This window comes from Otolemur garnettii, unplaced genomic scaffold, assembly GCF_000181295.1.
Source record: "Otolemur garnettii isolate 467f Iridium unplaced genomic scaffold, OtoGar3 scaffold00080, whole genome shotgun sequence".
Classification (NCBI taxonomy): Eukaryota; Metazoa; Chordata; class Mammalia; order Primates; family Galagidae; genus Otolemur; species Otolemur garnettii.
This window is the reverse complement of record NW_003852475.1, coordinates 8,642,297-8,668,260: the sequence shown is the minus strand read 5'-3', so window position 1 is coordinate 8,668,260 and position 25,964 is coordinate 8,642,297. Positions and strand designations below refer to the sequence as shown.

The 25,964-nt window shown below is 36.2% G+C and overlaps 1 protein-coding gene and 1 pseudogene across 1 annotated transcript in view; both read left to right on the top strand.

Moving 5' to 3' along the window:
- LRP1B (LDL receptor related protein 1B) overlaps positions 1 to 25,964 on the top strand; it is a 320,398-nt gene that overhangs the window by 282,833 nt on the left and 11,601 nt on the right. The window contains exon 45 of the mRNA XM_003794393.2: positions 22,617 to 22,693. Within this exon, the coding sequence (XP_003794441.1) occupies positions 22,617 to 22,693 (77 nt within the window). The remainder of the gene's footprint in view (positions 1 to 22,616; positions 22,694 to 25,964) is intronic.
- Positions 189 to 6,865, top strand: LOC105887396 (annotated as a pseudogene).

The following is a 25,964-nucleotide window of genomic DNA, read 5'->3' as shown; positions in this document are numbered from 1 at the left end:
CTGTATAAAATAAATTTGAAACATATTTGGCAAAAAAGTCAGACGCTTTTATTTAGCTGTATTTTACTGAAATTCTGCAGATGCTCTGTGGGGTTTAAAAGTCAGCGCTGTGACCAGAAAGAGAACCCTTGTGATCACTACTGTCAGAATGAGGGGATTTGCACTTTAACTGCGTTTAATGAGCCGAGATGCAAGTAGGTTTAACCTTCCACTTACCGCTGCGCTTCGTGTGACATCATTTCAGGCCACAGTTCATTGGTTTAAATCATGCACATCCACATGCATTTCACAGTGTATACTTAATCTCGGGGCTCATCTGTGTCATACACACTTAACCTTTGCTTCGCTCACTGACAAGCGTGTGCACCACAGACTGCTAGAGTGTCTATAATATAACAGAGGCAATGAAAAAGCTCATAGAACTGTCTAATAAAAATACATTTACTGGAGTAGTAGCTTTTACTTAGAGAAGTACAGAAGCAGATGTTTTAAGCCTTGTACCGTATACTATATTTAGAATGATGATTTTTCTTTAGTAACTCACTTTCCATTTCAATCACTGATGAAGGGTTTCTCAAAATGTTACTGAGAACTGCTTTTCCCTATAGATAAAATAAGTATATGCTAAAAATTTTTTGGGAACTTTTTTCTTAACAGTTTAAGTTATTCATTCTTGATTCAGTTTGTGGTGTTTTGAGTATCCATGCAAAGTAAATTCATATTTCCTGTGAGAAGTTTCGAAGATCACCTTGGGGGTTACATTCATCACAATGGAAGTTATTTCTCCATTGTGCATTTGAGCTTTAGAGACAGTTCATATCTGGATCCTCCTTGATATTCAATCTCATAACCACCATCCCTAACTTCAACCTAATGGTGATGGCCTCAGAGTACAGAGTATCGGTGTTAAGGCACAATTATATTAAACTTCAGATCTTTTATTACCAAAATGCTACAATTTTGTTGATAAGAGTTGCAGAGATCTGAGGCAGAAGCTTCAGGTGGAGGAGCTTAGTTTTGAAGGTGGTGCTGGTTGATATTCGAAGAAAGCTGGAGAGGTCAGCTGCAGACACCTCCTACAAAAGGTTTAGAAACCCTTTAAGTGACAAGTGACAAGGGCTTCTCTGGGGCATTGCAGCTGGAGGGAAGAGTAGAGAGACCACAATATTCATTGATATTTCAGAGTTAATACATCCAGTGTTATCCTTGGCCAAAAATTGATCTAGGTACTTATAGTTGTTCAGTTTTAGAACACCAGTAATGCTTGCTCTAGGGCCCCGTCTTCATCTGTGTTCTCCTGTCAGTCTCTGGGCAAAACTACATTTCAAGCCCACCTTGCCTTCTCCCCACAAATAGGTCTCAGAATGACTGCCTGTCCAGAGAATGCCCCTGTGACCAGAATAAAAATTTCTTATCATCCACCATTACTAGCAGTCCACTTTTTACTCTTACCAAGTGTTTTCAGCCAATGAGATTTCCTTAGTGTTTGTTTATTTAATGTGTGGCCCAAGACAACTCTTCTTCTTCCAGGGTGAGGCAGAGGAAAAAAAGGTTGAACACCCCTGAATTTCAGAGCAAACACCTCTACTGTTCTGTACCTGTGTCTGTTTCTATGCTTAATGGATATGTCAGCTGCACTTTGGTTTCATGTGCCTGAAAATCTATTATGATAGTATGAGTAATAAATACACAGTTAGCCCTCTGTATTCATAGGTTCTGAATCCATGGATTCAATCAACTATGGATCAAAAATCTTTAGAAAAGAAAATTGTATGTCTGTACTAGATTTTGTTCTTGCCATTATTCTCTAAACAATGTGGCGTAACACCTATTTAGACTGCATTTACATTATACTAGGTATTATAAGTAATATAGAGATGATTGAAAGTATGTGGGAAGATAAGTATAGTTATATGCAAATGCTATACATCATATATAAGATATTTGAGCACAGACAATCTTAGCGTCCAAGGGAGATCCTAAAACCAATCCCCTATGGATATTGGGGCACAACTATACTTCATTCTTCAAACATTTAAGCCATAAACAAAGCATAGAAGAATTATTTTCTGTTATAATTCATTAATAAATTCATTTACTAAATATTTATTGATAAGTCATGATAAGTAATACCTTATGTAATTTTGAGAGGAGAAATAACAACAGCTAAACTGACTTAAGAAATATCTGTGCCAAGCGCTGTGTTAAAGACTTTACAAATCTAGTGTATAAAGTTAGACTGTTATATAATAACAATTATTAATATTACCTAAGGTCACACACTAGGAAATCTTGTATGTCTGAGACTCAGATCACACTTTTTTGATCCCAAAGTCCATGCCCTGGTTATGACCCTTATGCTGTACCACATTTATACTGTAATATTGACAATATGGATTTTACATTTGAAAAACTCAAATTTAATTTTGGATAGGGTAATGTTTTTTAAAATATTAAAATACCACCCAGTAATTATTATAATAAAAAGATGACCAAAGTGCTGTTGGGAAAACAACTGAATAAAAATTAATTAGTGATTCCTAGTGCAAGAGTAGAAGGTTTTATGAAGCCTATACATTTTCACAGTATTTTGAAAAATTATCTTGTAATTTTATAGGAGGGAAATGGTTGAACTTCTTTTTGGAAAGAGGGAATGGCACAAAGGCAAATAGGTCTTAAAGTAGAAGATGAAGATTGTTGAGAATACAAAACAGGTTATCTATTTTAACACACTTGGAGGAGAGGAGGCTAAAGAGATATTGGTGTTGATTTAATAGGTACATTTTATGCCATGGCACAAGAGTGGGTTTATAAAAAGAAGTATACAGAATTAAGGTTAAAAAAATGGAAATACCAATGTTTTGATACTGTCCAAAGAAGGAGTCAACAAAGTTAAATGAGAAGAAATAGAAGTTGGGAAATATGTGTCACAGAGTAGATTTCTTATAAGTCAAAGCAGAACTTCAAAGAATATCAAATCAACTCCAGACAATTTTAAAAAGGGCAAGCATTATTGATGCTTTATTGTATTCATAACCAGATGGCCATTATGAAAGATGTTTTGAAAGCCCTATAGACACAGAAAACCAACTATAGTTGGTTAATTAAAAGGTAAGAAATTAGAGAAAAATGTAGATTCTTTACTGAATATTTGGCTATAGATTAAATGAAGGAAAAACAATAAGTAGTATCTAGGGGAAAATATTTTTATAACAAGCAATAAAGTATTCGAGAGGGCTATTTTTTTTTTTTAGAGAATGTGATGGGTAGAGAGATGGTTGAGCCCAATTTCATGTTCATGTTCCTTAGATTTAAAAAATGGAGAATATGGAAAGTTTTCTTAGTTTTTCCTAGTGTATTTAAAGTGTCTATAATCATTGGACTACAAAATAGTTGGCAAAGGGAATATTAAGCCTGCAGAATATCTTTCTAGTGGAGCATTCTTTTCACAAAAGGAGATTTTTGGAAACAGAGGCTTCAGCCTCAGTTTTCAATTGGTGCTTATTATGTATATTTAATGAAAAGTCATATGTACTATTTCATCTCAAAGCCTTTACAGGAAGTAGAAATTGCTTTAAAAGATATAATATAATGCTTGCTTTAATTTTATTGGTAGTACATTTTTATTTTCTTCATAGTGTGAAAAACTATTTGAATTGTGCAGAACTTATACACATTTGGAATGTCTATAAAGTATTCAGGTCTGTGAAGGTTTTACATCATAGAAATTTTATTACTATATTCTTCAATAAGGAGTAGATGTGTTCTTTGAAAGTTTTCACTTCTGTCTCTTGATGGTCATTTTCACTTACTAATATGTATGGAAGAAAAAGAAAACTCCAAACAGAAGTCAAGGAAAAAGAATAAAATCTAAGTTTTTTTCCTTTCCCCCCACATTTATTTGGAGAGAGATCTGACATTTATTTAGGTAGGTATATTGAATAATATTAAAACTATATTTTCAAAAAAATCTAACATGTATTTTGCCAATGTTTGTGCTACTGTTTCATTGTATGATATGGAAAGTATTAATTTTGTGAAGAATCACTGAAGTCAAGAGCAAGTAGACTATGCCTTTCTACCTTGTGAGATTTCTCCCCAGGGTTAGAGTTTCATTTCTATTGAATTTAAGTTTCTTTGTAACATAGACCTACTTCCCAGCAATACCCTTAATACATTTCCTGCTTCAGTAAATGAGAAATGTTGTAGCTACCCTAACTCCCCTACCACTACTACCCTATTAACAAGAACACAGGCAAGCATAACCTCACTCCATGAACACAGCTTACTCACTTGCAGAACCTTACTCCATGAATCCAGCACCATTCACACCTGGCTGTGTCAGGGTTCAGGCAGTTGCCTGCATTCTCTGTTTTGTTTTGTTTTGTTTTGTTTTGAGACAGTCTCATTATGTCAACCTCAGTAGAGTGCAGTGGTATCACAGCTCATAAGAACCTCAAACTCTTGGGTTTAAGCAATTCTCTTGCTTCAGCCTCCCAAGTAGCTGGGATTACAGGCACCCATCACAACACCTGGCTATTTTGTTGTTATTGTTGTTGTTGCAGTTGTTATTGTTGTTTAGCAGGGTTCAAACCTGCCAGCCTCAGTGGATGTGGCCAGTATAGTAACCCCTGAGGCGCAGAACTAGCATTCTCAGTTTTTGATACACTCTTGGCTCAAAGAATCACCAGACCTGCCAAAGCAAGGCAAGCATGAAACAAAGTTTACTGAGGAAGAGAAAGATAGGTTTAAAGAGCCAGAGCAAAAGAGAGGTTTACAGAGCAGATACATTTGCATGGACAATCAACTTGTGACAAAGAAAAGGCCCGGAAGAAAGGTTTTAGACTGTCTGGATTGGCCCATCCTTGTGGTTCAGAGGTTACCATGGAACCACTTTGATGGGCAGTTAATGACCTGTTCATTGGTTCTAAGTAACTTTCCAAAACCTTTTGTACCTGGCCTGGGCTGCCTGGCCAGCAGGCCAAGTATTCCTCCTTTCCCCAGGTGGGGCAGTTGGTTACTCAGGATAATATTAAGTGCGGCAGCACGAAGACAGGGCCACCATGGTCTTTCTTCCCAAGTGGTCTCAAGTGCTGGAGGCACCAAGGCAGAGCACTCTGTCAGGGCGGTCTCAGAGGTGCTTTGCCATCTGCCTAACAAGCATCTTTCTCAAGCAGCTCACTGAACCCAAACGCTCCTCCTCCATTAGTTCTAGTTTACTCTTATTATCCAAATAGTCTCAACTCAAATCCAATTAAACCAGCATTTGCTAGTAGTAAACTAGTCAAGTGTGGCACATGGCAAGTGAGTCGTAAATGCTGGTTTAATCGGACTTGAGTTTTTCCAAAGAAAGAAGTAAAATTCTAAAAGAAAACAATACGTATACCTAAATTTCTCTATAGAATGGGGAAGCAAGAATCCAATGTACTCGATTGTAACATGAAGGCAGTAGATGAGCTAATACGAGGTGGGGGGAGGAGTGAGGGGATTGGGAGAGTCACGGTGAAGGAAACACCTCTCGGGGTGGGACACAATTGTAAGAGGGACTTTACCTAACAAAAGCAATCAGTGTAACCTAACCGCAACGTAAGGAGAATAAAGGAGAGCGGGACCAAGGAGAACCAGCACAGGGAGCGCAGCCACAGCCACCCAAGCAGCCAGGAGCGCGAGCGTCAGAGCTGCAGCAGGCACCCGAGCGGCAGGGACCAGCTCCTCACTCCCGGAACAGGCAGCAAAGAAGCAAACCCGAGACCGGAGGTCGCTAACTGGGAGTGGTGGATTGATTCGTTCTCCACCATGAGAGGAAAGAGGTCTGTGAATACTAGGACGTGTCACTACAGGGCAGTACAAGGCCAGCAGGCTGCAGGTCAGATTCCCGCGGCTGCCGTTCTCCACCCCTCCTTCACCCCCCGCCACATGGGCAGCATCCTGGGTGTCCCCAAGATGGCCATGATGGATTCTTCAACGCCCAGATGTGCCCGTCGGGCTGACCTAAACCCCTGGCAAGCCTGTCTTGGCGGTGCAGATTAACCAAGACAAGAATTTTGCCTTGTTGGAGTTTCGCTGGGTAGATGAGCTACCCAGGCTGTGGGCTTTGATGGCATCACCTTCCAAGGCCAGTCGCTGAAGATCTGCAAGCCTCACGACTACCAGCCGCTACCCAGCGTGTCCGAGAACCCCTCTGTCCACATGCCTGGAGTTGCGTCCACCGTGGTCCCTGACTCTGCCCACAAGCTGTTCATTGGGGGCTTGCCCGCTCACCTGCACGATGACCAGGTGAAAGAGCTGCTGACGTCATTCGGGCCCCTCAAGGCCTTCAACCTGGTCAAGGACAGCGCCCAGGGCTCTTCAAGGGCTGTGCCTTCTGTGAGTTCCTCGACGTCGCCCTCGCGGATTGCGCCATTGCAGGGCTCCATGGGCTGCAGGGGAGATAAGCAGCTGCTCGTCTAGAGGGCAAGTGTGTGGGCCAAGAGCACCATGCTGAGTGCCACCAGTCAGATGCTTGTGCCCCTGCAAGTGCCGAGCCTGATGAGCTCCAGGGTGCAGAGAGGGGGCCGCCCGACCGAGATGCTGTGCCTCCTGAACATGGTACTGCCCTGAGGAGCTGCGGGATGACGACGAGGATGAGGACATGGTGGAGGACATGCGAGCCGAGTGCAGCAAGTATGGGCTCCTCAGGTCTCTGGAGATCCCCGATCTCTGGATGGCGTGGAGGTGCCTGGGTGCGGAAAGATCTTTGTGGAGTTCACCTGTGTTTGACAGCCAGAAAGCCATGCAGGGCCTGACGGGCCGCAGGTTCACCAACAGAGTGGTGGTTCTCACAAAGTCCTGTGACCCTGACTCTTACCCACTGGACTTCTGGTAGAGGCGAGCAGGGGAGGGCGGTGCAGGGCTGGCAGGGGGTTTCTACCCACCATGGTGATGGGCAGAGGAGTGACAGCCGAATGACACAGCTGGTAGCAACTGGAATGGCAGCAATTAGTGGGCAGGGGTTAGTAGGGGACTTGGAAGTGTGCACACAGGCCCACTCAGACACAGAGGGATGGGGGAGGGGGGCACAGGAAAACAGCCTCTCCTTCTCCCTTGGACCCCCTTCTCCCCTTCCCTATGGTAGGAATATAGCGTGTTTATATGTTATGGCCAAATCATTTTGAATTTTGTTGTCTGGCCCTCAGCGCCCAGCCTGCCCATTTTTAAAAAATATACATTTTCTAGTAATAAACACTGTTATTTTGGTTTCTGTGTAGTCAGAGTTTCATTATGCAAATGCACGTTTGCATACTGTTATGTACTTAAAATGAGATCATCTGATACACTGTTTTATGTTTATTTACCTATAATACTTTGCGCACCTCGTTCCTTGTAAATATATGCAATTAAATGCTTTTAGTTTTAATGATTACCCAGTGTTCTATTGCCTGGGATATCTGTACTATATTTAAGCAACCCTATATCACTCAATAATTATTTTTATCTTACTATATTTTTCCTAAGATAAAATCTTATGTATGCAAGTGCCTGTGTACCTATCTACTTAGTTTTTTAGGATTAGCACTCAGAAGTGGAAATATTGGATCTGAAGTTATAGACTTCATGAATTGAACTAGCTGTCTCCTTGGAGAAGTTACATTCTCTGTCACATTTTATTCATAAAATAATGGTTTTGAATTAATTATTCACTAATACACAACAAAACTTTAAGGTACAATGTATTTAAATGTGGGCTCCATTTGGATTTGTCTAGAAATTAGTTTAAAATTCATTTCAAATCACAGCCCCAGATATAAATTTTTCTATAATTCCTCCAAAATACCTACAAAGATATTGAAAAGACAAAGATCCAATTAGCAGCAAAAATAAAGAGTAACAGAAAACCTGTCGTAAACTCTCTTAGGTAACTGAGAAGCTAATGATAAATTTCTTTGATGACAAATAAGTATTTCTGTTGAATTTTTTGTATAATTCATTTCTCTGATACTTCAAAATAACATATTAGAGTATAACTAATATATAAATAGCCCACTTATGCCTAACTTCAGAGGAAAGAATAGTCCTTCCAACCTCTTTAGTACTATGAATCCCAAGTTGTGGATCCATACTCTATAAAAACTAGAATCTCAAATATTGGTCCCTCGATTTGTTCATACTTCATGTTTGAGATAACAAAAAACTGCCAATCTTTCCTTCCCATATTCATTCATCAATAAAAATTTATTGAGCATCTACTATAGATCAATGCTATTTTAGGCACTAGAGAATATATCAATAAAAAGACACAAAAATTTACTTTGTGGAAGTCTCAGTGAAAGGAGATAGAAAATAAAGAAAATAAATGTGTAAAATATTTGTTAAGTATTTTAATAGTGTTAAGTGCTCTTATATGTTAAGGCAAAAATAGAGCAGGGAAGAAGGATATGGAATTTTGAAGAAACGTTTAAAATCTGAAGTTAAGTGGCTAGTGAAAGCCTCCCTGAGATAGTGATGTTTGAGTCAAAATATTGAGAAAAAGTAAGCATGGGCCATTAGGCTATGCAGGAGTCCTCAATCTACGACCCATGGGCCACACGCGGCCCACCTAGGACATTTATCCGGCCTGCCAGATGTTTTTGCCACTGCTGCCTGTCCTGCTTAGCAGCCGACTCGTCCCGGGGCCTGCAGTCCGGCCTTCCAACAGTCTGAGGGACAGTGAACTGGCCCCTGTTTAAAAAGTTTGAGAACCCCTAGGGGAAAGAGATTCCAGACACAGAAATAAAAAATTACATAACCTAAAGACAAAAGTAAGAATAATCATCAGATATCTGACTAAAAAATTTTATATATATATATACACACATATATATATTACAATCTAATTTTATAAAAAGCATATATAGTTGGACAATTAAGTTCCTGAACTTATCCTAGGAAAAGTTCTTTGAAGAGTAAAAGTTGGTGTCAGTGCATAGCTTCCCACAGGGAGTACATAGTTTGTGTACTTAATTGTCTGAACTTGTACACAGGCCACAATATACATAAATACATGCAAACACACACATATCATGACACGTATTTATAATGTCTTTGATATACATGTACACATACAGTTAAAAGTATTTTGAAAGAACCTGAAAATAAAAGCAATCTATATTTGTTATTGCTGGTATTTGGTTAATATTTATTTTTCCAAGGTAATTTTCCATGTAATTCATATTTGGTTTTAAAAATAGAAGAAAAAAAACTTTTCATTTGAATCATCTGAAAAGGGAGAATTAAAAAGATCTAGCTCTAATATCACATTGCTTCTAAAAATATATCAACTCAGGCACTCACTGTTTTGAAAATGGCAGCATGGCAAAACTCTAGGACACTGCTTGTAATATATATTATTGCTTCTTGCCCGTAGCAAGAAGAATTCTCCATGTGGTCAAAAACAAGATAGCACTGTTAGTTTTTATGTTTTACTTCTTTACTTGAAATAAAAGCTAAAAATAATTTGCTGTGAGCATTTTCCTTACAAGTTTTTTTTGTTCGTTTGTTTTTGTTTTGTTTTGTTTTGGGCTAGATTTGTATGGGCATCTGGTTTTTGTTCATCTGTTTTTGGAAAATGGTTCTCCACAAAATTACCTTTTTTCCTCATCATTTGTCTGTGTGTGTGCGCGCGCATGTGCATGCATGCATGTGTTTTACAATCCTCATATTACAATATCCACATTTTGTGGCTAGGATTGACCTGTGAGAGTAGGTGACCCATGAGAGTGTTGGACATGAAACATATTTCCTTGCACTTGGCTCAAGAATGCTGCCTATTCTATACCATGGCCTCTTTACATTTAAATGTCTATTACAAAGGAGTTTGTAAATTCCTTCACATAAGAGGTTGTGTCTGATTTATCTATTTTATCCCAACAGCTACCATACATTCTCCTTGTAACGTGTGCTTAATTATAGTTGTTTAAAAAACTAATGTATTGGTGCCTGCATTTTATTATGATATACAGAAGCCTACAATAAGACAATCATTCTATCATCACTGTAAAAGCACAACTTTCTTATTGATAAATTCTCAAAGAAGGAAGGGTCAGAAAATAAGAGAAAAATGACCTATTTTCCCATGATTTTTGATCTACTTTTTCATTTCTAAAAGAACAAAAAAACAGGCTTAATATACTCTTTTGTTGTTGTTGTTGTTGGTAGAGAGTCTCACTTTATCACCCTCGGTAGAGTGCTGTGGGGTCACAGCTCACAGCAACCTCCAACTCTTGGGCTTAGGCGATTCTCTTGCCTCAGCCTCCCGAGTAGCTGGGACTACAGGCATCTGCCAGAATGCCTGGCTATTTTTCTGTTCCAGTTTGGCCGGGGCTGGGTTCAATCCCACCACCCTCGGTATGTGGGGTGGGCGCCTTACACTACCTTATTAGGAAAATTTAATTCGATTCATTTTGTTCTCTCTTTCCCTTGACTTTTGTTTGTTTTCTGAGTTTTGGGTCAGTTTTATTTTGAAGTTCTCTCTCAAAAATGGGTAAGGAATAAGAAGAAAGTCAGTTATTACACCTGCTCTTGAGAGGCTCTGAGTCTATGTGAAGAAAGAGATGAGGCAAGAAGAAATATGACAGATGCTTTGGGCATTTGAGTTGTGTAAGATAAATGGCTCTTGTGGAGAAATATTGGACAATACTATTTATAATTATTAATATGAATCAGATTAACAATAATTCTCACAAACTTGGCCTGCTTAGCTAGGAGCTTGAAATTCATTCTATAACCAGTAAATGAACACTAGTACCATTTGAAATGTTAAGTGTAACTATCATACGTATGTTTCAGGAAAGTCTTAACAGCATGGTGATATGAGAAAAGTAGGCCTTAGATGTGAAAAAATGGATGTTATCATAAATCCTAAATTGCAATGCAAAGGAGAACAAAGATTTTTCAATTGAAAAATGACTAGGAATTTTGTTAATAGAGGCTAGATCACCTTATATCTCAGGATTTATAGTTGGTTTTGTTCACTTTTTTTTCTTTTCTCATCTTAATATGGAAATGCTAATAGCATCTACCTCCTAAGATTTTTTTGAGGGTTAAACATTTCTCAACATAGTAAACACTTAACAATAAAAGTAAAATCATAAAGCCATTGTAATAGACTGATAGAAATAATAAAAAGCTAGTATAATTTCAGCTCCTAGGAGTCTGAAGATAAAAAATAAATTGAGGATTTTTTAAAAAGTGCTTGTTATTGAAAATAAGGCAAAAATCTGGCATAAACAAAGGGTTAATAGTTCAGTGAGAGTGATAGTAACAGTGACCGGGAAGGGGACTGCAATCGGTAAAGCCAGCTCAACTTCTACTGCGAGTCCCCACCCTTGATTACTATGAGCAGAAATCCCTAGCTTTATACACATTTCCAAAGAGAAAAAAACCTTTTTTTGAGACAGAGTTTCACTCTGCTGCCCTCGGTAGAGTGGTGTGGCATCACTGTTCAGCAATCCTCTTCCTTCATTCTCCCAAGTAGCTGGGATTATAGGCACCTGCCACAACTCCTAGATAGTTTTCTCTGTTTTTAGTAGATGTGGGGTCTCGCTTTTGCTCAAATTGGTCTCTAACTCACTATAAGCTAAAATAGTCCACCAATGTAGCCCTTCTAGAATGCCAGGATTACAGGCATGAGACCTCATTCCTGGCCTCAAAGTGAATTTTTTAAAGCACAGAAGGATGCAAAGTGAATAGTAAGTACCAAAGGAAATTCACTTTGAGCATTGTCTAAATTAAGCATTTTCTCATTTTCTTTGGTTTTGTGATTGCACCAGTCTAATTATTTTATTAAAAGTTCAGCATTATTTTCTAACTCCTTAGGATGAGAAATTCACAAGGCAATTCACAGGTATTAGAGAAGCTCTCAATGAAGCTATTGTGAGGAAGATAATGGGTTGTTTCTGCCACAAATTTTTAAAAGATAGGAATTGTTCCTCCATATTGTGATGGCTAATGAAGACCTCGGTTTCTCCAAATACTGGTCTTGTAAAAAGGAGGTTGTGCAATTTGTTCCCAGGTCCTTCTGCTGGACTGCACAGTGCTCACTCCTCCCCATGGACCAAGTGACTCTGTGACTCCATAGGGAATGTTTGAGATAGGCCCAAGGAAGTTATGAGTGATTACAAAGAGATCACAACTTTTTAGTGGATGTACTGAGCAATTCCACTTCAGCAGCCTGTGTTGTCCACATTTCAAGAGTCCAGCCATTGCATGTCCTGATTTGCTTTCCGCTCTTTGGCATATTTTCAAAGCACAAAATTATAAAAAGTGCATGTCTTTTAAATGAGTAAAGCCTAAGATGACTTGTCATATCAGTATCTATCCTTTATCATCCCAGATACAAGATTGTAGCTTTCTCTAGCTTTCACCTTGCAAGTCATGCCACGGGTGGAAAAAAGCGCAGATATGATATTTTTTCTATGCAAATTTAAACTCCAGTTTGTACTTTGAGAGTGCATGTTGTATTCTAATAAAGAATAATTATTGGATAATTATATATTGGGCAGCTACATGTATTAGCATGCAGCTTTGATTCAGTCATGTTATTTTCCTTTGATTTGGGGGACATATTCTTGGTATTTAATATTATTAGTATATCAGAATGATCAAAAAAAGCACAATACATTATATATTATTTTTGTTTGTATTCATTAACAATTTAAATTATTTTTATTTCTATTAGCCTGCATTCCCTTGATTTTACAGCTATAGCATAGAACCTCAAAGTTTAGATGCTTAAAACATCTTTTCCCATGCTGGAACAAGTCAATAAAATTATATTAATTGATGATCTTCAACTTAACACTTGACCCAAATTACCTTGATACAATATTCAAATGACAATTAAACTCATATGCTTACTACCTACATTAGTTTAAAAATTAAAAATTTAAAAGTTGGCTTGTTTTACTGTCACTTACAGAAATAATTTATTTCTCCTAGTGGAGGAGAGCAGCAGGAAGAGGCATCATGTTAAAGGAGAAACTAAAGGCCTAGTAGCATTTTTCTTTTAGGAGTACAAATCAGAGATTGTAATATCTATTGATATTGGTATGCCACATGAAACTCTGTAATATAAATTTAACATTTATAATTTTTTTATCATCCAAAGTGTACTAACTCAGATGATATACAAATTTTATATATATTTCTCAAGAAATCTGGATTTTTTTTTCTTTTAAGAAGTTCCACTAACCATAACAAGAAAGAAAAACGGAAGAGAGAAAAAGAAAGATTTGAGGTAGTGAAGGAAAACCATATAAAATACAAAGAAAAAATTTAAAATAGGATAGGAAGCAGATTTAAGGAGAAAACAAAGGCTAATCCTTAAGAGACTACATCTGTGGGTGATGTGAGCTAAAAGCAGGGGGTGTTGCTCTGCTCTGTAATACCAAATGAGAATCGTGAAATGGGGTGAATCGCCTAAAGATGCATTCTTTGTGAGAAGAGGAGCCTAGATTTTAATGCAGTCCTAAGTCCAAAACTCAAACTTGCCATTCCTGTTAAATTTCAAACAATCATTTAAATTAACTGATAGAATTACATTACAATAAATTGTGTATTTGTTGTTTTATATAAAACTGATTTCCATATTAAAGGACCCATCAGGTAAATACTCTTAGAACTGATTTTTTTTGTCACAGAAATAAAATAACATTTTCTTAATTTGCTGTACCCTGGAACAAGAAACAAGTGCCACACAGTTTATATCACTGAAGGAATAAAATTTATATATGCCCAAGGTGCTCAAATGTGATCAACCTAATTTTATAAATGGAAGAATTGATGAATGAGTGAAAAAAAAAGAAGGAAGAAATGAAATTTTTAAAAATTTCACTTTGGTTCTTATATCTAAAATATTTTGTGTAGTATATTAACATTCCTTTCAATGAGCAACAATTGGTAATTACCTGGAGCATGTTCTTATGAATGGTGCTATCCATCCTTCACAGGATAAGTTTTGTACATGTTCATCACACTTCTGTATATGGATATGTATTCATAGCTGTTTAATTGTGTTTCTCCGTGCCTTCATTCATTCATTTTTTCAAATAGCAAACATTGACCAACCAAATTTATATTGAGTATGTAATATATATAGCTCCAGAATGAGAGAATAGAAAGTTGAATAATAGATCATCTCTACCTTTCAATAAATCATAGTCTAGCATAGTTATAGGCAAATATAAAATATAGAATATAGCATATTTTTGATGGTATATTGAAGCAATACATAAATATGTGTATAATTGACATCAAGTAGCAGTTTTCTCTGTTATGTAAAATACAATTATAATATTTCATAGAATTTTAGATTTATTAAAGACACTCTACATCCTGAACCAATTTTTAGAGCATTACCTGCTTAAAGCTTCTCACCTTGAGTCTAAGAAAGTAATCTAACACTAGGATTAGGAAAGATATGTGTGCAACTTTTGTCATAGGCTTTCAAATGTTTCTGTGTGCAACATGTTCTTATAAATGTTAAACAAATCTGGTGAGAGCTTTGTTATAATTATTAATAACATTTATACTAGATAGACACATTTGGTAACTCATACTATAGCTTGATTTTACAACTTTTTCTCATTTTATCTTAGGTTACCTTTTGTTTTTGGATTGTGTATGTCCTTTTTAAACAATTAAATTATTTTAATTTAAAAAAAATTTTTTTTGAGTCATAATCCCACTCTGTTGCCCTGGGTAGGTGATACCATGGTGTCACAGTTTACAACTACTCCAAACTCTTGGGCTCAAGCTATCCTCTTGCCTCAGCCTCCCCAGAAGCTGGGACAACCTGTGCTTTCCAAAATTCCCCACTTTTTTTTTTGTATTTTTATTAGAGATGAGGTCTCACACTTGCTTGGGGTGGTCTCAGAGTCCTGCACTCAGCCATCTACCTTCCTTGGTCTCCCAGAGAGCTAGGATTACAGGTGCAAGCCACCACACTTGGCTTAAGCAATTAAAATTTTTTTTAAAAAATCTGAAAGTTCATGTCCTAAATTTTGAGGAAGGCTGAATAGCAGTAATTGGGGAATTGATGCTGATATTATACAAGGTTCCTTAATCAATTACAAATTCTTCGGTTCTGGAGAGCTTTGGTGTTACTTTTCAGGGCATGTATAGGAATCATTATGAAAACTTACAACTAGAATAAGGACTAGGCTGAAGAACCAGAAAGCAGATAGCCATTTGTATATCCAATTCATTTTCCCATGATTCAAACTCTAAGCAAGTGCCTAGAATCAGTATTTCAGTGCATGAGCACCGCAATTGAAAATGAATTTAGTGTCTTTAAAGAATTAGATGTTGCCCTAATAAAGGCACTTCTAGTAACACCTCTAAATATGCTACCATTGTTGCAAATTTGAACAGGATGAATATATCCTGAGCAGTACTTAGTCACCTAATATACTTACAAGATACTGCAGGCTGTCCCACCACAGTTTCAGTTTTCATTACCCTACACCTGAGGAAACCTAAGAATTAGGAAGGACCTTTGCTGTGTTTCTATAGAAAATGTCTTTATTGTTTACTCCTATTCTGTCCTATTAATAATATGATATTTAGGTAGCAAGATAGTCCCTTTATCTGATTGGTATTAAACATTTAAATCCCTGCTTTTTTATGTTTTTTAAACCAAATTTGGAATTGGCTTTCATCTTGAGAGCTTTTGCTGGTATTGCATGTATTTGATTTTTCTTTCTTCTTTTAGCTATAGAATTCTAACCTACTACATGTCTAATGTAATATCCTACTTATATGTCTTCAATTGCATCCATCATAATACTTCATCCTCTTCATCCTAATTTTATGATTATTTCTTTTCCTTTTCAGTTGATATGTGTAGTACATTCAGTTAAGTACAAAAAGTGTACTCACTCTAAAAAATACCTAACCCTTGCTCATCAGCATTTAGTAAAATTCCCTGGAGACTATCTAGATGGTGAATTGCTCCATTCCTACAGATTTCATGTTTTCAAATTTATTCAGTCATCATTTAACGTTTCAGTGGCCATTTCTGCTCAAGCAGGATTTCATAGAGTTTTACCTTTAAACATTTCTAATTTAAAGCACCAAACTTAACAAACTTCTTTTTATAGATAATTTCTTGGTAAATTTCATCTTTTCTGTTTGTCCTGTCTAGTAAGGTGAAGTGGGGGTCTCTCTCTGGAGGTTTTGTGTCCTTCTCTGGAGTGTTAGCCATCAGGGGAGTGGCGAGTGCCTCAGGAGCTTATGGAACAGCTGTTCCATTTGACCTCTGTTACAGGCAGTGCTGGACAATCTTTGTGTGCAGTGGAGAGTTACTCCCCAGCTCACTGTTGGAAGCACAAGTTGGGAACTGTATGTGCCCCTCTCCTTGGCAGCTGTTGTTGTAATGGATTGCTCTGCCAAAGGCCACCCAGTGAAGGTGGCATTGGCAGCTCAGTGACTAGTTAGACAGTGGTCAGGGATGACCAGACTGGGGGAATCTGCATGAACTAGGTCCAGGAGTAATAATGGCTCAGGGCTGGGGGATCTTGAGCATAAAATTGGACAACGGGAGGTTCTACTGACCTAGCATTCAATAGTGGAGACTTGGGGTGGGGTCCTGGTGCCCTGGCACAACTCTGGAATCTTGGGGGTGGAATCTCAGGCCTGGCATAATCCCTAGAACTACAGGGGCAGAGTCTTTGCCTTCAGCACAGCAGGAGCTTCAAAACTGAATCTGAAGATTACAGGGGCAAAACTGTGGTGTCATCATGGAGACTGCTTATGCTGGTCATGCTGGTAGGACTTGGTCTCAGTGCTTAGGGTCCACAGAGGCAGGAGGAGGGTGCTGGGAAGCTGAGGTTCTCCTCACCACTGCTTAGGTCCCCTGAAGGAGTTCCTTAAGGTTTCTCAGATCATGCCTATGGCTTCTGATGATCCTTCTCTGCTCAGATCCTAATTGCAGGGGAGGTGTGCTCACTCTGAGTAACAGGGCACGGCATGTAGGAGCATGTGTCCTGAATATTTTAACTTTTTAATTAAGAGCCTAGTACTCTCCTGGACATAAGCAAGTAAGGAAAAGTATTTTTTCCTATTTCTTCCTTGAATTAGAAGAATTATGAAATTGTCTTCTAAAACATTGTTAAATAATAACCCCACATTCTATTTCTACCACTTATCCATAGAGATTCTTTGGGCAATCATTTAAAGATGAACTTCCGCATTTCAGACAGTAGGTAATTTCTAGTCATATAGTTATTATAGAATTTGAATGCAAGTATTTTTTGTGCGAACTTAACTATCCTTGGATCTGGCACATGGATTAGCAAATTTTTATTAAATATGACACTAAATTTCGGATGAAAGTTGGGTCAGGAAATTTTTGAAGTATGTCATAAAAATTAAGCATTTGTATGTATACATGAAGTAATTTTACCTAAGAAGATTATAAAGCAATAATAGTTGAAAATAGTTTTAAGGGAAAATTAAGCAGAGCAGGTAAATAGATATCTAAATATGTGCCCCAAAATGCAATAAATTTTTTTGCATTTTACAGTGCTGCTGTCTGCAAGCAAAGGGGTCATAGAAGGTGCCAGAGGCTACATAGAGTACAGAGATTTCAAGTGAGGAACATCATGTATATTTAGTTATGTTCTCAACACCAAAAGAGTGAAATTGGAGAATTAATCAGAAAAATTTTGCATGTAGTATTTAGTTTTTCTAATTTTCTTCACTAACTGAAACTACTTTTGCATAAATCTGCTGCATAACATATAATCACATTTTTCTTTCTTATTGAATGAGGTTTTGGGAGCATGGAAACATTCATGATACCATGCCCAACTTTTCCAAGACTTCTTTAATCCTATTGTACCATTGTTTTTCCTGTATAGATAAAGAAAAGGTTATATTAAAAGATTTTTCTTTCCAAATGCCTCCATCATCATGGTTAATAAGGGCAGCCTTGCATATATATATATGAGAGGGGAAATTCAATTTCAAATAGCTTTAAGGTTCACCTTTGAATTCCACTATAGTCACAAGAGTCCATGACCTTTAAATATGATGAAAAGTGGGAGCAGCTATTAATCTTATTATTTTATTTTGCAGTCCTCCCAAAGTGGCCCTCCTCTAGGCCACATTTCTGCAAAGTGATAAAAGCAGTTCATGTAAATTGATCATTGTTATAGTGAAATACAATACCTAAAAATGTTAATATATCATCAGTATTTTATATCTAATTTAATTTCCTTTATAATAATCACTCTACTACTTCAGAACTATCATTATTTTGGACAGTTTAATAATATATCTTATGGTTGTTCTATAAAATATAATAACTTCTATTTTAAAGGTTGTATTTTGTCCCCTTACAAATGCAGAACTTACTTTGACATTCTAAATGTGTTTATTGTGCTTCCTAGTAACATCCGTACACTGCAGCCTTTATGCAAGGATATTTCCCTATACTACAGAAATGATCATTGGAACAAAACTATTGTAGCTATGCAAGAATTGACAAACTGTTAATGAATTTACTATGTGTTTCATATAGTAACACTCAGGTGAGAAGTAATTACAAAACATAAATAAATAAACTCCACATACTGTGTAAAGAACTTCTACCCAGGTTATTTAACCTTTTTAACAATGATAGTTGGCATGTAAGAATAAAAATGATTAAATAACATTTGGTATAAGAACAAAGTCTACTGGAATATAAAAATAATTTATCTCAAATAAATCTTGAAGTATGATATATGGATTACTTTCATCACATTCATTTAGTTAAAATGTAGATTCTTGCATTCCTGGCTACACCCCCAAACCATCTAAAGAATTCTTTGGAATATGGAACCTTGGAATCTAATTTTTTTAATCACTTTGCTAATCTTTATTCTAGTCCAGAACATAAAGAATATGTCATTAAATACATGTAATTAAGAGCTATTTATACATACAGCTATTATGGAAGTGGAATAGTAACATTAAGAAAACAATGTAGTAGGGCGCTGCCTGTGGCTCAGTGGGTAGGGTGTCAGCCCCATATACTGAGGGTGGCAGGTTCGAAGCTGGCCCTGTCTTAACTGCAACAAAAAATAGCCAGGCATTGTGGCCCGCACCTATCATCCCAGCTCCTTGGGAGGCTGAGGCAAGAGAATCACCTAAGCCTAGGAGTTGGAGGTTGTTGTGAGCTGTGACATCACAACACTCTACTGAGGGTGATAAAGTGAGAGAAAGAAAGAGAGAGAGAGAGGAGAGGAGAGGAGAAGGAGCAGGAAAGGGAGAAGGAGAGGGAGAGGAGAGGAGGAAAGAAGAAAACGATGTAGTAGTAAGTAATCTTTCTAATATCAATAGCATAGGAAAGAAGGGAAGATGACAAAGAATGATAAATCCGTAACCCTTTACCAGTTAGCTGTTGCCTGCAGGAAGAAAGTGCTAAGAGAAGTATCTTCATTTGATGATGAAGGACAGAGAGATGAATGATTATTTGACTAAATAAATAGGAATCTATGTCTCTCTATCTGTCTATCCCTGATCCTACAATACTCAGTTAAAATTCATGAACATGTTTAACAATTTAAATAATATAAAATAGTATAGTGATAAGCACATAAGTTGAAGCTGATTTTCATTACCTAAAGGTTAAGGGACTTGGGAATCAACTGAAGATTAGTTTCTAAATGATTGATAACAGGTGTTTGTATTGGTGAGGAAAAATAAATTGCTTGGATGGGCCATGAAAGACTAACTTTAAAATTGTCCCTGGATGAATAACAGGGAGCAGTGGATTGCAACGGTACAGATTTCAGATTTCCAGAGCATGGACTATGGGTTTTGCTTAAGGAATGATGAAAAAAATACAGGTACAGAGAAATTATAATCAGCATGGTTGTGCAAATAATTCAGTGGAAAATTGGACAGGACATTTTGACGATCTGAACACATTGCCTATTTTTAAATACTTTTCCATTATTGGCTTTGATCACTGTAATCTACTCATGGGTAGAGACTGAAGATTTATGAATTTCTATAAAGATGGTGAAAATATGTGGTCTTAAATCAACCATTAGAAGAACTTGTGGAGCAGCAAATGCCTAAGTTGTAATTTTGTAAGTAGGCAACCAGAATAATGACTATTTGATTTAATGTCTCAAAGAGATTTTTAAGATTGAGACAAATGCAGAACAGTGGAACATATTTTACCTTTGGCCATAAAATATTATAAGGAGTACAGGGAGAATTGCAAGGTGATCATCAACTGATTAAGGTGTATAACTGTTAAAATTAATTATTTCTTCAGGAGAGTCTTTGAGAGCTTTTTCTGCTATGGAATAAGTAAAATATTCCCTGAAGATTAGAAATTTAAAGGTGCTTCTCACAATTCCAAAGGGAAGAGAATTATGACCACTAGCAGGTGACTTCTTTCATCTATCATAAATAGTGGTATAAATTATACCACACTATTACCAAATATCACCTGTTGTACTCAAACAATTTGAGAGTTTGTAATAAGAATCACACTATCCTTATCTTCTTTGTGCAAAAATCTCTCTGTGTTAATATGGAACTCTAAAGGCATGTTTTCCATAATTTTCTATTTTATTTAATATACATAATGTTCATGTCACAAATTAATAATGTCAATTTGCATTTAATTCTTTAATTCTTCAGCAAGTCAAGTTTCTGACTTCCAAGCATTTTAGTGTAATGACGATTCCTAAAGGTTTTTAGCTATAGTAACACAACATAATATACTTTGGGTCACTCCTTTTATTGAAACTGAACCATGATTTCATCTGTACTTTTTTAAATGAGGTAATATAAAGAGTAAATTTTGATAATTTAATCAATAATTCAATATAATTGCACACATTCAGCCTTGTACACATCAGCTTTATAATGAAATTACTGAGCAGTCAGTAATTAGTTTTTCACTAGAGCATGGAAAACATTCTCAGTGGTCAATTAGGAAAACTCAACAGATGTAAAGCTACATAACACAAAGAGTTTTGCAATCATCAGAATTCACTCTGAGGACATGTTTGCAAAATGCTCCTAAATATCTGATTTTGAATTATATGTGGACTATGTAAACAATTATAATTTGTGAAGAACTAGAACAATTTTCTAGATTATTTATCTGCGAAATCCACAATGATAAAGAACAAAAATTATTTTAAAAAATCAATCATTTTATTGATTGTTAACTTTATCTTAATTATTAAAAATATACTCATCCCATCTACTCCCTTCAATAATATAGATAGTCATAGACCTGGCCTAAAAATATATTTATTAATTGTAATGAACTACTTGTAGGTTGGTTTATAATAAATGTGATACATAGAAAATTATTTAATATGGAAGCTTTTTATGAGGCAACTGAACAAAAAGCTGGGCTGATGCATGAGTGATTACCTGAATCATAACATAAATAATGATATTAATTTTCATTTAAGTCATACTCCATATTCATAGTATTGAATTTATCATTATTAATCCAATAACTATTATTTGACATTATTGGCAATTATATTTAATATATGCTCTTTTGAAACAAACTTTTTTATATTCATGATTTAACTTTATCAATAGTGATGATTTTATGAGAATCTGCCCATGTTGTAGGACTTCCAATACTATCTTTACGTATATCACAGATCATCCACATGGCATCATAGAAACCTAGTTCAGAAAACAGCACCAGCTATCAGAATTGGCTGTGGCAGAATTGGCGGAGACATTGAAATTGCTGTTATTTAGTTATTTAGTTTGGCCCACTAGCCCATAGAAATCCACTTGGAATGATTCTGGAAGTTATTCTTTCACTGTGTACAACTATCCTTGATATGGTGATATTTGACAGTCATTTTAAATAAGAACTGGTGCCAATTAAATTGTTTTTCTATGGATTTCCTCTAACAGATGCACAGAGGCATCCTGTGTTAGCCAATGAATATTGTTTATACTCAGCTCAGACTATCCCAGCATTGATTTGGATGCAGCCAGCATATTACATAGTTGTGGTTTATGCTTAAAGAATAGATTTTAATCAGATCTATTATTCTTATTCTTTACTATTTTTCATCATATTATCATAGTTATCTATACAGGGAAAACAGCTTCTCCCAATAAAAACTTGGGCGCATTCTCTTGACTTCATGGTAATGGAAGTATTATTTAAAATAGGACAGGATTGTATTTTCTTATGTCTGATTAGGAGAGGAAAAATTCTGCAGCTTGAACTAGGACACAAATGACCATTTTCTGTTTTGGTAGTTAGTTCCACTTTGGCCTACAACCGGTAAAAAAATAAAATCACAGAAAGTTAATAAAGAAGGATTTGATTAATATGAAACTCAATTTTTTTAAGTGTCTACTTAAAATTTTCATTAATTCTCAAATGAATTTCCTCTTCATAATCAATAGTTCAATATTGGTATAAATTACACCAGTTTTAACACAAAATGAGAAAAAAATTCTGTAAACCTAAATTTTAAAAAGTATTTCAACAAGTGAAGTACAATTGAAGCTATTCGTGTAACATTTCACTTGGTTGAAATGATTGCATTAGCAGACTTACGGGTTCTGCTATTCACCAGTCTTGTTTATTGTTTGTATCTTTTTAGATGTTCCGCCAACTGGTCAGGCACACAGTGTGAGAGGCCAGCCCCAAAGAGCAGCAAGTCTGATCATATCAGCACAAGTAAGTTTAATATTGTGAGTGGTTTGCATAGATTAGAAATTATTCTTTTTATGTCATTACTGAAGTACTTGAGTCTTAGAAAATGGTTTTCATGGAATTTTGCAAGAGATCCACTACAATCCAGGTGTTCTTAAAAAACGGAGCCCTGACTTCTCATCTATAAGATGAGATTGACAAAAACTAGTATTTAAATTGGTGGAACCACACCTATGGTGCATCTTACAAGGGTACATGTGAAATTTACTAAATATAGAATATAAATGTCTTAACACAATAACTAAGAAAATGCCGTGAAGTCTATGTTAACCAGTTCGATGAAAATATTTCAAAATGTATATAAAACCAGCACATTGTACCCCATAATTGCATTGATGTACACAGCTATGATTTAATAAAAAAAAAAAAAACAGTATTTATGTGCTGTTGTAGGCAGTGAGAGTTCATCTCCAACTTGGGCAATTTTCAGAATACACATCTGCCAACCTAGCATAAGCTTTTCTCTAGGAAATATCCCTCACCTGCAAAGCCTGCAGATGTCACAATGGATTGAGAAAACTCCAAGAAGAAAACTAATTCCTTGTTATAATTATAGCAGAGTGTATTATTTTGAAATGTATTTCAGTGTGCTATGGAACAAACAGACTCCATCAGTTATTCGTAAAGAAAAATAAATTAACAAACAATTTTTATACAGATCATAGTCGACTTATTGCTCCTTTGTCCTTAAAGCTCTGGTTTTGAAGTATATGAAAATATAGATCATTTTTGTAAGCTTTTTTTTTGTTCATCTATAGATGTAGATCGGATCTGTCTACATCATCTTAGTGCATCTGTTTATATTTTCTGACAACTTTAAGTGCCATTATAAAAATTTTCAAAATAAAACTATGAAATAAAATTTTCCACTTTATGCATATTTTCATACATTTGACCATGTTTGATGAGTGGGTGAATACATAGTTGAAGAGGGAAAATCATATCCCTGAATGATCAATGCTTATGTTAAGCGATTTTTCCCTCATCCTTCACTGTTGGTGAAAAAGATTTCATGAAAACAGACAAAAGCATACTACTTCAAAATTTGTAAAAAAGGAAAGATACTATCAAAGTCTAAAGCATATGATATTTGTACCCTAGAAGCAATCCCCAAATGTTTGCTGATCTGTTTGTTGCCTCAAAATTGTTACTATGTCATTGCTTGAGATGGTTCAAGCAACATTGTCTAAATTTCCAACATTTAGAGATTAATTGGGTTAATAAGCATGAATATCTTTAAAAATGGCAAATAAGTCTAGAATATGTAGGCTATAGACATAAATATTTGAATTTGGAGAGGTAAAGTGAATGATTCGTGGTTATGGAATATTTTGAGTTTACTTTAGAATTTGCGTTCTGTGCCTGGGTCAGGGAAAGTAGAAGTCCTCAAGGAAGGTATGGCATATAATTGTAGGAATAAAAACCAGGGATTAGGGAAATTGTTCAAAAAAGGTTAGAGGTGGCTAAATATACCTTGCCTAATTGGAAGAAAAAGAAGAAGAAAAGAAAAAAGTCTCTTTCTCTTCCCAAGATTTAATGTTGTCATAATTCTGGAGGCATAGTAATTTACACATGATGTTGTAAACTATTTACAAAATTCAACAATCATAAACAGCAATTTTTAATATGAAAAATACATTTGTCATTACAAACCTATAGGACACACTGAATTTATAAATTGTGAATTGCGAAGGTGCGTTAGCCTGTCCTTTCTGGTAATTTTGCGATTATTAAATATAAATCAGACACGTAGCCTTTAGAGAGTAAAAAGTAATTGTAAAATATTGATAAAAACTCTATGAAAAGAGAAAAACAAGACTAGAATATGTGTTGAATTTTGAAACTTTATATAAGGTCTATCCACAGGGGAAAGTTTGGTATTGGGAAAATGATTTGAAGAGGAGTGCTGCGGGCATTTTATTAGAGTAGAGTCTCCCATCACTTGCATGGGCAACAACCTCCTTTAGGAAAAAACACCTCTCAGTGCATGTATCTGTTTCAGCACTCTCACATGTGAGGGGGTTGTTTCAGGGACCTGTGAAACCAAACTGTCCTTGACCCCCACACACTACTATGTGAGATGGAGAACTTCTAACAGTAGGAGGAGTTACAAGGAGTTGCAGCCCTTTTCCCAAAGATTCTGATTCAAAGTCATTATATTTAATGAAAGTATCAATACACATTAGAAGGGCTATAACTATGTAAATGTCAAATTATCACAGACTTGAGCAAAGTTGACTAAATAATGATTCTATTAGAAGGTGCTTATTACCAGACAGTTACGCTTGGAGCAACTTGCCTCACTAAGTCTGACAGGACAGAAAAGGTAGTTAAACTAATTCTTCCTAAGGTAGGAGGGTTACTTGTATTTTATTTTCTTAGATAAAATCTAATAGTTTTGAATGGATACCAAGTGCTTCTCAAATTTTGGCAAAAGTCATCTGCTTAAAAGAAAGATGATACTTGAGGAATTTATCCTTAAGTTGAAATAGTCCATTATCACTGAACCTCGGCATAATCCAGAATACACTGCCTATGTCTGCATAATGCTATCATTTTGCACCCACCTTTCTGATTCATGCTCACCCAGCTTTCTTAATCATCTTTGAGTAGTGGTACTGATGTTGACTGGACCTTGAAGTTTAAAGTATCTGAAACAGCCAGTGGAATAAGGCAGAAATATTATTGTACAGCTTTGTGCTTAAGTTCCATTTGAAAAAGCTAGTGTGTTGCTCAGTGCCTGTATCTCAGTGGTTAGGGCACCAGCCACATACACCAGGGCTGGTGCGTTGGAACCCAGCCCAGGCTTGCCAAAGAACAATGACAAGTACAACAAAAAAATAGCTGGGCATTGTGTCAGGTGCCTATAGTCCCAGCTACTTGGGAGTCTGAGGCAAGAGAATCACTTAAGCCCAAACGTTTGAGGTTGCTGTGAGCTGTGATGCCACAGCACTATACCAAGGGCAACATAGTGGGGGAGGGGGGGGAAGCTAGTGTGACTATTCTAAAGATACTTTGAAGAATTTCACACTCAGGATAATGAAATATTTATTGCATGCTCCTATTATAAATTTATACAAAGTTTAAAGGGAGTGGCTGCTGAATGTTCAAATTGTGCTTTTTTTTTCTGCTGAAAGTGAGGAAGATAAAAATACACTCAGCGTTTGTGGGATAGTGATGTAGAAATTGTGTTTTACTATAGTACAAAAGATACGAGCGATCAGTTATAGGATCA